Below are 15,399 nucleotides of genomic sequence, written 5' to 3'. Positions count from 1 at the left end.
ACATTAATAATAATAATAATAATAATATACTGCGCTGGGTTTCCTTTCCTTTCCACACGGCTGAAGGGTTTTTGTCTGAAACGTCCTCGCTGCCTGGGGACAGTGCTGGTATTAATATTAATATTAATGTTATTAAGTTCTGCACTTCCTGGTCTGGTGCACGAAAACAAAACACCACGTGTAATGTATTAATTAAAAACGCACGTGCCTTTTATTCCCCCTATGGACAGCAATGGTACAGCCCGCCTCTCGTTGTTTCCGTGCTAGCGGACTGCCAAACTCTGCAGGGCAGAGGGGGTCACGGTGGACGTGAAAGTTCCAATTACTGGCACGGACAATGGACCATTGTTTCAGATCAGAGGCGTGCAAACTGACGTCACCAAGCGCTACTAACAGAACAAAAGGCTTCTTCATGCTTCGGACCCTGGAGCAGAGCCACTATGCAAAAGAATGCAAAGCGTCGGGGGGGGAATCTGTGTTCCTTTTCTCTATTTTAAATGAATTGCACGTGTGCTCTGTTAAAGACAACCATTAAATGAGACGATCACGCAGTCGCCTGATTTTTTTTTTTTTTTAATCTGGAATCGCTATTCTATTTGACCAGCGGCCTGAAAGCAGTTTCCAAGCTGCAAAGCGTCTCTGCGTTTCCAGCCTCCAGCGTGTCTGTGTCCCTCTCTGGTCAGGGTTGAACGTTAATAATTGTATTTCTGTGTCACTGTTTTACGATATTTACATTCCCAGTCGGTTATAATTCCCTGAGCATCCTGAATCAGCTCACTCTGGTTAAATTCATAGAGTTCTTTACATCTCTGTTATGCCATCGTCCAGTCTCCTGCCCCTAAGTGACGTCAGCTCTGCCTTCTGCGCCGTCATGAAGAGGCAGGGCTCGACCACTTCGGGGCGGGGCTTACGGACTGCGCGTCAAACTGATCCTGGATCAGCGATTGGGGGATAGTCACTCAGCACCCGCCCTCTCCCCAATGAGACCCCGCCCCTCCCCGCCCTCTGATTGGGTAGTTGTTGTGTCTGTCGCGTTTGAATTGCGAATGGAGAAAATTTGAAGAAGCTGCAGGAGAGCAGATCGGGTCAGTGTTCATTATTATTATTATTATTATTATTATTATTATTATTATTATTATATTTATAGATTCGAAGCTCCCAATTTTGCTCTTTGCGCCAAATTACAAGCAGGACTGAGTTGGAGCTTATTTAATAATAATAATAATAATAATAATAACAGGTATTATTATTAGACAGACATCAGAAAATAGATTAACCCTAGACTTTAACCCATGCCTATCGCTGTAATTGCTATTGTAGAATCGCTTATGTTTAGCAGCTATACAGCCGGCGGTGCTGAGAGCCCGCAGCCGGGTTAGACCCGGGTTAGACCCGGGAGATCGCTGCGAGTTGACCCGTTTATTAACATCAGTCGTCATTCTAATGCAGTTTAACCCCTTCAGCTGCACTCGCTGATTTAAAATCTTCATTTAAAACCCATTTCCAGGAGCGAGTCGGTTATGACAGTTCGGATAACGGGACCGGATCCGACCGGTCAGCGCATCCGAAACCCGGTTTGTTACATTGTGAAAAAAATGAACACACATGCCGTACCTTCTTAGTGAAAATTAATATTGAGAATTGTTCGCTCAGCACAAGGTGGTGTTTGTTTTATTTTTTAAAACTGTCCGGAATGACACACTGTTTATAGAAATAGTGACAAATAACACACTTGGAGTTTGTTATGACAAAAAAAAAAACAGCCAATTTGTGAAACTGCCTGAAATGCATCAAGTTTGAGCAACATCCAGACTGCCTCTGAAAGTGTACTCCCTCTGCTGGTGCGTGTGAGAACGACCGCAGCGGCGCTTCTGCAGGTGTCTCTCCCCCCATGTTAGTTACTCTCGCTTTGGATAAAAGCCTCTGCTAAACAATCAGATAAACAGTATTTATAAAGACTAATAATAATGCAACATCAAAACGCCGGTTTCTCCCTGGGCCTTGGGACCGCCGACAGTACGAGACGCATCTCCTGCAGTGTAAATATCTGCCTGGTTTCTTTCAGGGGCGTGTGTGGGAGACGGGCGATGGTCCCCCTGAAGCGCAGACGGAAGGACGGAGGCGCGGTCGCAGGGTTCGAGGCGCCGGCCCCCGTGAACCGCTTCCCCGGCGTTGAGGTCTTTCTCCTGGAGCGCAGGATGGGGTCGAGCCGGCGAGCTTTCCTCACGCAGCTGGCGCGGAGAAAGGGGTTCAAGGTGCAGGACACGCTCGGGTATGAATCGGGAGACGGCGTCACTGCGATAGATGCGCGGCGTGAATTGGTTTCCAGTGCTATAGCAGTTATATTATCACTGTTTTCTATGGAGTACCTCATGTACAAATAACTTCTAAGTCCCCTCTCCCATCCTCCCCTCTCCTCTCCCCCTCCTCTCCCTTCTCCCCTCCTCTCCCATCCTCCCCTCTCCTCTCCCTCTCCCCTCCTCTCCCCTCTCCCATCCTCCCCTCTCCTCTCCCTCCTCCCCTCCCCTCCCTTCTCCTCTCCCTTCCTCTTCTCTCCCCTCCCCTCTTCCCTCCCCTCCTCAGTGACAGTGTGACTCACCTGGTGTCAGAGAGTAACTCTGGGGACGAAGTGTGGGAGTGGCTGGACAGACAGACAGGGGGACAGACACCCAGCTCGCTGTCCCTGCTGGACATCAGCTGGTTCACGGACAGCATGGAGACAGGCAGGCCAGTGGAAATCCTGGACAGACACCGTCTACAGGTGCGTCGAGAACTCACGCATAGAACGTAAAACACAGAACACAGAACGTAGAGCATGGAACAGGGCCGGATACAGCCCTAAGGGTTCATGGTGTTTTGATTTCTAATATCTCCCGGCTATAATGAGCGAATACATTGCGTACTGGGATGGGAATCCGACTCCTATTGCACAACACTGTCACTCAGTCCAGGTTTTACTAGCAGCTTGATCAGCCCCAGTGTATAACAGGCTCAGGTGTGTCTGATTATTAAACTCCTAGTGAAACCAGGAGTCTCTTTCCCGTCTCTGAGGTGGCATCTCCCAGGAGTCTCTTTCCCGTCTCTGAGGTGGCATCTCCCAGGAGTCTCTTTCCCGTCTCTGAGGTGGCATCTCCTGCAGCAGTAAGAGATACCCCAGGTTCACTTGTATTTATGGTTCTGCAGGTGTCTGCACCCCGCTCCGATCCAGGGGAGCACCGAATTTCTGCGTACGCCTGTCAGAGGAGGACCCCCCTGGACCACCGCAACAAGATCTTCACTGTAATCACACCCCCTTCTTACTCTGCTCCCCCCCCCCCCCCCCCCCGAAAATCTTCCCCAGTAATAGCACAGCGAAAGCATGATGCATTGTAAAGCACAGAGAGGTCTGGTAAAGCATAGGGAAGCATTGTAAAGCACAGAGAGGTCTGGTGAAGCATAGGCAAGCATTGTAAAGCACAGAGAGGTCTGGTAAAGCATAGGGAAGCATTGTAAAGCACAGAGAGGTCTGGTAAAGCATAGGGAAGCATTGTAAAGCACAGAGAGGTATGGTAAAGCATAGGGAAGCATTGTAAAGCACAGAGAGGTCTGGTAAAGCATAGGCAAGCATTGTAAAGCACAGAGAGGTCTGGTAAAGCATAGGGAAGCATTGTAAAGCACAGAGAGGTCTGGTAAAGCATAGGGAAGCATTGTAAAGCACAGAGAGGTCTGGTAAAGCATAGGGAAGCATTGTAAAGCACAGAGAGGTCTGGTAAAGCATAGGGAAGCATTGTAAAGCACAGAGAGGTCTGGTAAAGCATAGGGAAGCATTGTAAAGCACAGAGAGGTCTGGTAAAGCATAGGGAAGCATTGTAAAGCACAGAGAGGTCTGGTAAAGCATAGGGAAGCATTGTAATACATTTGAAATTCTATCCTCTAATTTCAGATTTGTTTCCCTTTTTCCCCAGGATGCCTTGGAGGTCCTGGCTGAGAACGCGGAATTCTCAGAGAGCGAGGGGCGTGGCCTGGCGTTCCGGAGGGCGGGGTCTGTCCTGCGGTCCCTCCCATTCTCCGTGTCCAGGATGGAGGATCTGAGGGGGGCGCCCTGCCTCGGGGAACACTCCCGAAAAATCATCCAGGTGAGTAAGTGAGAGCCAGGGCTCAACAGAACCAGCACACCAAACCTGGGCTCAACAGAACCAGCACACACTGATACGGTGTGCTAGGACTGTTCATATAAGAATCGCGTGAATCGTTTATTTAAAAAAAAAAAATTTATTTATTTTTTATTTTTTCAGGAGATTCTGGAAGACGGGGTGTCAGGGGAGGTGGAGGGGGTCCTCCGTTCTGAGCGTTACCGAGCCATGAAGGTGGGGACCCCGGAGGGGGGAACCCCAAAACAGGGACGTTCCCTGTTTAATTCCATGCCGTTTTGCACCCTCATCATAACATTTTCAAGTTTACATTACTTGCCTGCAGTTCGATGTTACTGACAGCAGAGGGGAAAGTGTAGGGAAACACTCTAACAAAGTAATTATTATTAATATTGAAATTATCAGGAGCCAGGAGTTCTGAACCCCAGGACTGGGTGCAGCAGCAGGGCTAGTGTGAGTTTCTAACCCTGCTCAAACTCCTGGCTCCTGATCATTGCAATATTAATAATAATAGACTTCACTGAGGGGAGCTCTGAACCCCAGGACTGGCTGGTGTGTGAGTTTCTCACCCTGTTTGTTTCCAGTGTATTGACAGGTGTGTTTTCTCCTCAGGCGTTGACTGGTATCTTTGGGGTGGGGGTGAAGACAGCTGACCGCTGGGCGAGGGAGGGGCTTCGGACTCCCGGTGACCTCTTGACCTCTGGGCACCGACTGTCGAGAGAGCAGGAAGCAGGTACACACACAGCCTTGATGACCCTTTCAGCTCGCGGAACGGGCCTTGTTACCAGTCCTGTTAGTGTGCGGTGTCCTTCCTCGTCCGAGCCGCGACGCGATGAACCGGCTTCACAAAGTGAAATACCAACTATCCATCAACAAGCAGATTATTATTATTATGAATCAGTAATTCAGCAGAGGCTGTTATCCAGAGCGACTCACAGAGACCAGGGGGGTGAACTCTGCTTCATCAACAACCGCTGCTGCTGCAGAGTCTCTTCCAATAGGACCTCGCTTGTTTTGTGTCTGAAGGACGGAGGACAAGGAGGTTCAGTGGCTTGCTCAGGGTCTCCACAGCGAGTCAATGGCTGGGATTTGAACCTCCTGGTATCGAGCCCCTTTCTTTAATCATCAAGCCACTGTTTTGAATTCATTTCCATTGTATTAAAAATTACTAAGACCTCGTTCTCCAACCTGCCCTGTGCAGGGGTGCGGTACTATGAGGACCTAAACTGCTCGGTAACAAGGGCTGAGGCTGACACCATTGGTGAGATTGTGAAGGAGGCGGTCCACAGCATCCTGCCTGGGGCTCGGGTCACACTGACTGGAGGGTTCCGGAGGTAAAGCAGGGTGTGTGTGTGCGTGGGTGTGTGTGTGTGCCTGTCATTGTCTCTGTGTCTGTGCGTCTCTCTGTAATTGTCTCTGTCTCTGTGCGTTAAGAATTAAAATCTACTGTTGAATAGATTATAATAGCACACAGCTTTGAAACGTTCTCATTTTTGAAGCACCTCTCTTCCCCTCTTTGCCTCTCTCCCCTCACCTCTCTCCCCTCCTCTCTGTCTCCTCTCCCCTCTCCCCTCTCCCCTTTCCTCCTCTCGACTCTCTTCTCCCCTCTGTCTCTCTCCCCCTCCCCTCTCTTTGTCTCTCTCCTCTCCCCTCTCCTCTCTTCTCCCCTCCCCTTTCTCTCCCTTCTCCCCTGTCTCTTCTCTCTCTTCTCTCTCCTCTACCATGCAGGGGGAAGGAGGCGGGGCACGATGTGGACCTCCTGATCACACACCCAGAGGAGGGGAAAGAGGAGGGGCTTCTGGGCAAGCTCACCAGCTGGTTGGACAGCCAGGTAAGAGAGTGGGAGGGGCAAGCCTCTGCATTCTGAAAAAAAAATCCCAAGCACCCCCCCCCTCCACCATCAGACTCCTATTGCACAGCAGTGTGATCCAGTCCAGGTTTAACTCTGAGCTTGATCAGCCCCCAGTGTGTCTAGGCAACAAGCTCAGGTCTGTCTGATTAAACTCACAGTAAAATCCTAACTCCACCCCCCCCCCCCCACAGGGCGTGCTGCTGTACCAGCGTGTGAGTGAAGGCTCTGAGGGGCAGGGGAGGGAGGCTGGCCCCATGGATCACTTCAACCGGAGTTTCTCCATCCTCAAACTGGGAGAGCAGCCAGGAGCCCCGCCCGGGGACCCCCAGCCGGGGGCCTCGAGTGCCGGCCCAGCCCAGGAAGCAAGGGCCCAGGGGAGGGGGTGGAGGGCGGTGCGAGTGGATTTGGTGATCTGTCCCTACAGCCAGTTTGCGTACGCCCTGCTTGGCTGGACCGGGTCGCAGGTGAGTGAGTCACCGGGTCCCCTCGACAGCGCTCATGGGGTGCAGCTGCAGTGCAATCATCGGAACGGCAGGGGGAGCTGCAACTGATCCATTCAATTCCACGTGTGTGTCAGTGTGTGTGTGTGTGTGTGTGTGTGTGTGTGTGTGTGTCTCAGTGTGTGTGTGTGTGTGTGTGTGTGTGTGTGTGTGTGTCTCAGTGTGTGTGTGTGTGTGTGTGTGTGTGTGTCTCAGTATCACAGTGTCAGTGTGCGAGGCATCGTGTGTCGATTACTGAATTAAAGTCTCTTCAGGTTAATTAGGAGACTCTGGTCACAGATGAACCCCCATCTCTCTCCCCCCCTCCCTTCAGCAGTTTGAGAGAGACCTGCGTCGCTTCGCCAGCCAGGAGCGAGACATGAGTCTGAACAGCCATGGGCTGTACCAGCGAGAGCGGGTGAGGAACCCCCTCCCCCCCACTACACACCCATGTGGTGGACCTGTGTACCAGCATGGTCACATCCCCCCTAGTGGGCCCACTACACACCCCACACACACACACTGTACCAGCGAGGAACCCCCTCCCCCCCACTACACACACACACACACACACACTGTACCAGCGAGGAACCCCCCCCCCCCACTACACACACACACACACACACTGGAGGGGGGGTGAACCCCCATCCCCCCCACTACCACATGGTGCTCCTTGGGGAGGGGGGGGTGATGTGTGTGACATGGTACCTCCGCCCACTCCCCGTGGTGGGGATGTGTGTGTGGACCCCCCCGCTTCACTTGTGGGGGGGGGGTGTTGTGTGTGCATGGTACCTCTTGGGACACTGGTCCACGAACACACACACACACACACACACACACACACACACACACACACTCGACCCCTGAGGGCCCCTCCCCACCCACTACACACACACACACACACACCACACACACACACACACACACGACACTGTAACCCAGCTGAACCCCCTTGGTGATCCCCTACACACAACACACACACACACACCGGTGTACCAGCGAGGGAACTCCCTCCCAGGGTGGGTTACACATAACACTGTACCAGCGAGGAACCCACCCCCCCCCCCCCCCCCCCCCCCCCCCCCCCCACCCACACACACACACACTGATACAAATATTGTGAACCTTTTTGGAACCCCCTCCCCCCCCTACCTAGGGGGTGGATGTTGTGTGTTCCCATCGTGGACCCTCCCCTACCACGATGGGTGGGGGGATGTGGTGTACCACTGAGTGTGACATGGTTCCCCTCCCCCCCAGGGGGGGGTGACACACACACACTGTACATGGTCTGCGCCTGGGGGGGGGGACCCCCCCCTACACACCCACACACACTGTACCTGAGCGACACCCCCCCCCCCCCCCACACACACACACACACACTGTACCAGGTGTCCAGTCAACTCCTTACCTGGGAATCGTAAGCATTGACTCACTAACTGACTAACTAACTGACTTGACATAACCACAGGTACGATAGGTGTCTCTTTACCATGGACGGGCGCCGAAGTCGTGCCTGCCTTCTAGAAAGTTAGTGGATCCTCACTCACCTGGGACTGGGGTTGTGGTCTCCCCCCGCACCAGGTAACGCCTGAGACCCCCCCCCCTGCTGTTACCCACACACAATGTCGAGGTCTGGTCAGTGTGGTTGCCCAGTGTCACACTCGGACCAGCCCACTCACACCCCCCCCCCAGTCAGGTACTCTGTGGGGCGGGTCAGTGTGTCGGGGGGGAGTGTGTGACTCCCTCTTTTGGTGGTCTGGTCAGTGTGTGGGGGGGGAGTGTTGTGACTCACCCCCCCGGACTCACATGTCGACCCCAGCCCATCCCACACAGCTCCTGAGGTCACACACTGTAGACGGGGGGGGAGTTGTGTCACTCTGGGCCCCCCCCTCACACACGGAGACCCCCCTCTCTCTCTCTCTCTCTCTCTCCTCCCCCCCTCTCTCTCTCTCTCTCCTCCACCTGGCGAGAACTCTATCGCCCCCCACCCCCCCCCCCCATCTCTCTCCCTCTCTCTCTCTCCCCCCCCCCCCCTCCCCCTCTCTCTCCACCTGCTCTCTCTCGCTGTCTCGCTCTCTCATTGTGGAACGTGGTCACAGAGCTTCAAGGGATCAGGACTCAGTCAAACGTGGATCTAAAAGTGCAGCAAAGTTTAATACCCCTGGGAGTCAGAAAAATAAAAAAAACACTTGAATTTATAAATATTTCACTTGCTTCTGTTTGAATATTGATGCACAACAGCTGAGACTGGAGCTGTGAATGAGCCAGCCGTTCACTGCAGATCCCTATAGTGACAGTAAAGCACAAGGAAGCATCATAAAGCACAGAGAGGTCTGGTAAAGCATAGGGAAGCATTGTAAAGCACAGAGAGGTCTGGTAAAGCATAGGGAAGCATTGTAAAGCACAGAGAGGTCTGGTAAAGCACAGGGAAGCATTGTAAAGCACAGAGAGGTCTGGTAAAGCATAGGGAAGCATTGTAAAGCACAGAGAGGTCTGGTAAAGCACAGGGAAGCATTGTAAAGCACAGAGAGGTCTGGTAAAGCATAGGGAAGCATTGTAAAGCACAGAGAGGTCTGGTAAAGCATAGGGAAGCATTGTAAAGCACAGAGAGGTCTGGTAAAGCATAGGGAAGCATTGTAAAGCACAGAGAGGTCTGGTAAAGCACAGGGAAGCATTGTAAACACAGAGAGGTCTGGTAAAGCACAGGGAAGCATTGTAAAGCACACTTCTGTGACTCTTTCTGAAGATCACCCTTTTGCGAACGGTCTGTCTTGCTTTCTATCTATCTGTCGTTACACATCTAATTCAACACACCCAGGGGGGGGGGGGGGGGTGTATTACGATCTCTAGTAGTATGCTCGGGTACCATGGTTTATGCCCCCCCCCCCCACTGAAATTTACTCGCTCTCTATCCAACGAAATCCGGAGGAGAGAGAGAGAGAGAGAGAGAGAGGGGGGGGGGAGAGGTAGGGGAGGGTTCTAAACAAATAACAGGAGTAGAGTTTTCCCAGTAGAGTCGTGTCAGTGTTTGATCAAACTCGCTGACTGCCAGAGACTCGCTCTCACACTCTCGCTCTCAGCATTACACACACTTACTCTGTCTCTGAGACGGAGCGTCTCAGCCTTTCACAGAACGAGAGGAGGAGGAGAGGGCAGGAGGGAGAGAGAAAGGGGAAGAGGGAGTACCCTTCATTGAAATAAGGAAGCCTGTCTACCTGCGGATCAAGGAAACAGGATAGAAAAGGAAATCAATCTGAACAGGTAATGTCCCATCTCTCATTTGCATGCTGATCTGCTTATTTATCAGGGAAGAGGAAATAAACTGAAAACAATACAGATTCAATACACATTTACTATATATATATATAGACTATATATATATTATATATATAGATATATATATATATACATGTTTGTCGGTGATTGCCAAGTAAGTCCGTCATCTCTGAAGTGGTAATCTTTCTGATCGCCCTGTCTGTGTAATGAGATGGTGGCACATGAACACAGCAGTAGCAGTGAAACGTTGTAACTGCAGTTTTAGCATTTCCCCGTTCCGTTCAGAGTCGGGTGGGGAGGCAGGCTTGAGCGAAGGGCTGCGCTGGGGAGAGCGGCGTGACGCTGGCTTCGGTTGTGTTGGGTTTAGTAGCATTAAGCTGGGTTGCACTGTGTACCGTTTCATTGTGTTGTGCTGTGCCGTGCCTAACTGTGCCCTGCTCTCGTCAGCGCGGCAGCTGAGCCCAGGAACGAGAGCTCAATGTCAGCCGCGGACTGATCGCTTGCGAATCGATCGTCTGGATCAATGAGCCACTTGTTCACTGACATCATTTATCACCACCGGTGTCTGTGTGTGTAAAGCACAGGGAAGCATTGTAAAGCACAGAGAGGTCTGGTAAAGCATAGGGAAGCATTGTAAAGCACAGAGAGGTCTGGTAAAGCATAGGGAAGCATTGTAAAGCACAGCGAGGTCTGGTAAAGCATAGGGAAGCATTGTAAAGCACAGAGAGGTCTGGTAAAGCACAGGGAAGCATTGTAAAGCACAGAGAGGTCTGGTAAAGCATAGGGAAGCATTGTAAAGCACAGAGAGGTCTGGTAAAGCATAGGGAAGCATTGTAAAGCACAGAGAGGTCTGGTAAAGCATAGGGAAGCATTGTAAAGCACAGAGAGGTCTGGTAAAGCACAGGGAAGCATTGTAAAGCACAGAGAGGTCTGGTAAAGCATAGGGAAGCATTGTAAAGCACAGAGAGGTCTGGTAAAGCACAGGGAAGCATTGTAAAGCACAGAGGTCTGGGAAAGCGTTCAGTTTCCCCTCCCCTCCTCCCCTGAGCTCTCCAGCGCTCCAGTGATAATAACCCACCTGCCCCTGTTTACACACAGCCAGGGAGAGGCTGAGCGCTGCGCTGTTAACCCCTCGCTCCCCGGGTATCAAGCACAGGGGCGAGGTGAAGAACCTGGGAACGAGCTGTCCCGCAGGGGGACTGCGCGCCTCCTGTCAGATCAGTAGCTGTGCATCACCCTGTAGAACAAACTCCTTCTGCTTCATTAAGCCTCGTTGCTTTTCATGTTCCGAGTGTGGGTTCCATGACACACTGGCTCCTGGTCCTTAATGAATGTTGTGTTGTGGTTTTTTTGTTTTTGTTTTTAATGAATGGTTTCCGTGGCGACGGTCGCTAAGGGACTCACCCCGGCAGCGCTTCACCTGCTGTGTAGTTTAATAAAGAGAGCAACCAGCGAGGCGGAAACAAAACTGAGAGAAACTGAACCCCTGGAGGATAGCCCCCCCCCCCCCCCCCACCTGTCTCTCTCCCTCTCTCTTTCCCTCTCTCCCTCCCTCTCTCCCCCTCTACCTGTCTCTAACCCTCTCTCCCCCTTTCCCTCTCTCTCCCTCTCTCTCCCCCTTTCCCCTTCTCTCTCCCCCCCTCTCTCTCTTTCCTCCCTCTCTCCTCTCTCTCAGGGGGAACTAATTTAATGATTGACCCAGATATCTGTGGAGAGAGGGGGGCAGTGGAGGAGAAGGGGGCAGAGAGGGGCAAGGGAGAGATAGAGAGAGGCCAGGGGGAGGAGGGGGAAGGGGGTGTTAAGTGAGTCTAATTAGAAACTCAGCTGGATGCCTGCAGATTAACTGCTCAAGGTCATGGTGGAGAATTATATGAATCAGTATTTACAGGATTTGCAACCCACTTCCAAAAAGGCTTTGGCGAAGAAGAGGCTGGTTTCGTGTCCAGGGTTGAGATGTTTGATACTCAAAAGGCACACAGCCCGTGTTAGATCTGCACAAAGGGCACGTCGTTTGATCCCAGTGCCCGAGGACAGCTGCGTCTCTCTAACAGAGATGTCAGGAAACTTGGAGCATTTCCAGTGTGCACCTTTGAAACGAAACACTTAAAATCACAGCCTTCTATTCTCCAGACTGGGCCACGCTAAACTTTCATAGAGGGTACAGTGGTAGGGTAGCCACCAACCAAGACTCTCTCCTCTCTCTGTCTCTGTCTCTCTCCTCTCTCTGTCTCTCTCTCCCTCCCTCTCTCTGACTCTCTACTCTCTCTCTCTCTCTCTCTCTCTCTCTCTCTCTCTGTCTCTCTCTCTGTCTCTGTCTCTCTCTCTCTCTCTGTCTCTCTCTCTGTCTCTGTCTCTCTCCTCTCTCTGTCTCTGTCTCTCTCTCTCTGACTCTCCTCTCTGTCTCTGTCTCCTCTCTCTGTCTCTCTCCCTTTGTCTCTGTCTCTGTCTCTCTCCTCTCTGTCTCTGTCTCCTCTCTCCCTCTGTCTCTCTCATCATTCATTGGGTCTATTTTCATCACAGCAATGGTTTTCAACCATCTGTCAGCTCTCAATTACTTAACTTGACTCTTACTTGAACTGATAATTAGCTTAATTATATATATTTTTTTAAATTGTCCTCAGCGTCTAACAACTTGCAGGGTTCAAGTTATTATGTTATAGTTAAGTTGAAATCTCCAACTGTTTCAGAGCTGAACACAATTAAAAACACCCCAATTAAGTTAATTACCAGTTCAATGACGGGTTTGGTTCAGTGACCGAGATCTCGGCTGGAATGAAAACCAGCCGACAAGGGGGTCCCGGGACCCGGGGCGGAGAAGCGCTTCTTTACAGAGTCAACTGATCCAGCTTCACGAAGCTGCGGATTAATATAACGCCGACCTATTGAATTGCGCGCCGCTCTGTAGTTTTCCCCGTATAACAAAAATTGTGTAGTTTATTTGATTGCAATATCTAAATTATGTTCACAGACACACAGACACATGCACACACACACCAATTAGTTGACGTAAACTCAAATATCTACTGAATTCGCTGTAAACGTCATTCAGAAACCTTAATAAAACCAAAGAAACACATTTTAAAAAAAGTCTTTCCATGTTCCCTGCGGCGCCTCCATTCATTAAAGCGGGCTGTTTTTGCATTAGACGCGCGTCTCTAACCTTGGGGACCGTGTGCCGTGACGCACACAAACCCGCCGCTTTGGGAACGCGGTGACGCCTTGAAGAGACAGCCGTGTCCCCAGAGAGCAATTTCGGTCTGGCTCGGGCACCGGGAGGGGGGCGGGGGGGAGTTGACGGGGGGGGTGATAAACACATATTTCCACCGTGCAGTAACCTGTAGGAAGTTAGTGGCAGCCTGTCATGGCGTGCAGGGAATTAGTATCACCCGCAGAGGGCGCCCTCGGTCCGTACGGCAATACCTTTACAGGCAGCTGTGGGCAAACGTTTTGAATCACCTAGGATTTGTTATTTATTTATTTTGTTAAGCATGTGTAAAACTGCAAAGCGGTGTGTAATGTTAAGATTATGAAGCGGGCTTCAATCCACTTCATGCAGCAGGGCGAGTTCATTCTATATCAGGCCGGAGCAGAGCTGTGTGTAACTCGGCTTCACGGTGCGAGTAATTGTTTTATAGTTATTATAGCTGATAGCAATGCTATTTATTTTTCTTTTGTTAAATCGATTTTAAATTCCCTATGAAGTGCATTAACAGCAGTCGGCAGACTTTTGCGATATCAATTGTGTAGTTTCTCTTTGATTGCATGATGTTAAATAAAAGATCTAAATTATGTTCATACATTTTGTCTCAATCCTTAAACCATAAGTGATGCAGCGTTTTTGTCTGCAGCTGTGCACCGTGTCGCTAATGTGACCCTATTTTTGAGGCCCGAATTCTGTCCCGTGTTCTCGCCACGCCTGCAGTGCCATTCTGTGCCACCAGATGTCACTGTGGCCGTAGTTGCAAAGGTACGCTGACACTGCACTGAAATACTGCAATGCTGTTTATGCGTGAAGCTAGATACGTCTGGATTAAGTTTATTCCACTAAAGGTGTATTTTTGATTTAAATGCATTTATTTATTTATATTATAATCGTTTTTCCTCCACAAACACGTACAGGACATAATGCTCCTATAATAATAATAATAATAATAATAATAATAATAATAATAATAATCGTTTTTGTTTTGTCTTTACAGATCACCCTCCCTCAGGGAGATGCACGTCATTGGCCTGGCTTGGCTGGGCTCGGCTCTGCAGACATGGTCAGGACATTCCTGAGCACCTGCAACGTTTTCAGAGCGTTTGTTAAAAAAAATCAGCAAGAGACTCCAGCTCTCTGAATAACTAATCCATGCATTCTAGGGAATAGGACCCTGAATCTGTAACTCCCTCAGATCAAAGGACTTCGAACAATCAGACTGCATTCTCCCTGCTTCATCCCTGAATATAGCCGGCATTTTAATAATAATAATAATAATAATAATAATAATGAATTCTTAGTGTCTTTTCAGAGGGAATCAGGGCATTTAAAAGCAGCGAGAAACTTGGCTGAATTAATAACAGCAGCATTCCTCCTCCCTGCTTCCCACCCCAGGCTCTGGCACTGAGCTCCGGTCAGTCTCCGCAGTGATGATCGGGACCCTGCTCCTCCTCTCCCTCCTCCTCCTCTCCCTCTTCTTCCTCCTCCAGGCACAGCTCTCCTCCTGTCTGCAGGGGGTGGCAGGGGGCCCCGCTCAGCGGCTCCCGGGAGCCATCATCATTGGGGTGCGGAAGGGGGGCACTCGGGCGCTGCTGGAAATGCTGAACATGCACCCCGACGTCCGTGCGGCGAAATCCGAGATCCACTTCTTCAACCGGGACCACAACTACCGGCGCGGGCTGAGCTGGTACCGGGCCCAGATGCCAGAATCCCTGCCGGGTCAGCTGACCGTGGAGAAGACCCCCGGGTACTTCTCCTCCCCGGTGGCCCCCGAACGGGCCCGGGCCCTGAACGCCTCGCTGCGGCTGCTCCTGATCGTGAGGGACCCTGTGGAGAGGCTGGTGTCAGACTACACCCAGGTGCTCAGCAACCGCAGGGAGAGAGGCAAGGGCTACCCCCAACTGGAGCAGCTGCTGATCCGAGAGGGGAGGCTGGACCTGAGTTACAAGGCGGTCCAGCGCAGCATCTATCACCTCCAGCTGGCTGCCTGGCTGCGCTGCTTCCTCCCGGGGCAGATCCACGTGGTGGACGGGGAAGCCCTGATCCGGGATCCTTTCCCTGAGCTGCGCAGGGTGGAGGGGTTCCTCTCGCTGGCCCCCGCCATCTCCCCCTCCGACTTCCGCTTCAACAGCACCAAGGGCTTCTTCTGCCTGGAGAGTGGGGGCCGGCATCGCTGCCTGGATGAGTCCAAGGGGCGCCCACACCCCCCCGTCCGGCTGGCCGTCCGCCAGCGGCTCTGCCGGCACTTCAGAGAGCACAACCTGAGGTTCTTTGAGATGGTGGGGCGCAGGTTCGACTGGTGCTGAATCAGGGCTGAATCAGGGCTGAATCGGAGCTGAATTGGGGCTGAATCAGGGCTGAATTGGGGCTGAATCGGGGCTGAATCAGGGCTGAATCGGGGCTGGACTACATTGCAATTTAACTGGAATTAAACTGGAAATGTCCCAGGACAAAATCCTG

General features: G+C 51.4%; 2 protein-coding genes across 3 annotated transcripts in view; both read left to right on the top strand.

Annotated features, from left to right (window-relative positions):
- Positions 1-1,003: 1,003 nt before the first annotated feature.
- Positions 1,004-11,543, top strand: polm (polymerase (DNA directed), mu). The gene is made up of 13 exons (XM_041233408.1): positions 1,004-1,085; positions 2,066-2,272; positions 2,584-2,761; positions 3,184-3,279; positions 3,945-4,115; positions 4,275-4,346; positions 4,743-4,863; positions 5,332-5,464; positions 5,859-5,961; positions 6,174-6,446; positions 6,796-6,952; positions 10,836-10,949; positions 11,413-11,543. The coding sequence occupies exons 2-13, from the start codon at positions 2,088-2,090 to the stop codon at positions 11,541-11,543; spliced, it is 1,734 nt and encodes a 577-aa protein (XP_041089342.1). The 5' UTR covers positions 1,004-1,085; positions 2,066-2,087.
- hs3st1l2 (heparan sulfate (glucosamine) 3-O-sulfotransferase 1-like 2) overlaps positions 9,414-15,399 on the top strand; it is a 6,565-nt gene continuing 579 nt past the window's right edge. Inside the window, exons 1-3 of one of the 2 annotated variants that reach the window (XM_041233566.1) lie at positions 9,414-9,722; positions 13,586-13,704; positions 13,937-15,399. The exon at positions 13,937-15,399 is cut by the window's right edge and continues 579 nt beyond it. In XM_041233566.1, the coding sequence (XP_041089500.1) occupies positions 14,370-15,245 (876 nt within the window). In that variant the 5' untranslated portion in view covers positions 9,414-9,722; positions 13,586-13,704; positions 13,937-14,369 and the 3' untranslated portion in view covers positions 15,246-15,399. The remainder of the gene's footprint in view (positions 9,723-13,585; positions 13,705-13,936) is intronic. The other variant, XM_041233567.1, reaches the window with a different exon arrangement.

Source organism: Polyodon spathula, chromosome 31 (genome assembly GCF_017654505.1).
Source record: "Polyodon spathula isolate WHYD16114869_AA chromosome 31, ASM1765450v1, whole genome shotgun sequence".
Classification (NCBI taxonomy): domain Eukaryota; kingdom Metazoa; phylum Chordata; class Actinopteri; order Acipenseriformes; family Polyodontidae; genus Polyodon; species Polyodon spathula.
Note: the sequence above shows the minus strand (reverse complement) of the source record. Positions and strands in the feature narration are given on the sequence as shown.

Excerpts from the sequence above, each read along its gene's own strand:
- polm (XM_041233408.1), top strand. The coding sequence starts at position 2,088 with ATGGTCCCCCTGAAGCGCAGACGGAAGGACGGAGGCGCGGTCGCAGGG. Across the intron at positions 4,347-4,742 it reads AGCGTTACCGAGCCATGAAG|GCGTTGACTGGTATCTTTGG; the intron begins GTGGGGACCCCG and ends TTTTCTCCTCAG. Across the intron at positions 6,953-10,835 it reads GCATGGTCACATCCCCCCTA|CCAGGGAGAGGCTGAGCGCT; the intron begins GTGGGCCCACTA and ends GTTTACACACAG.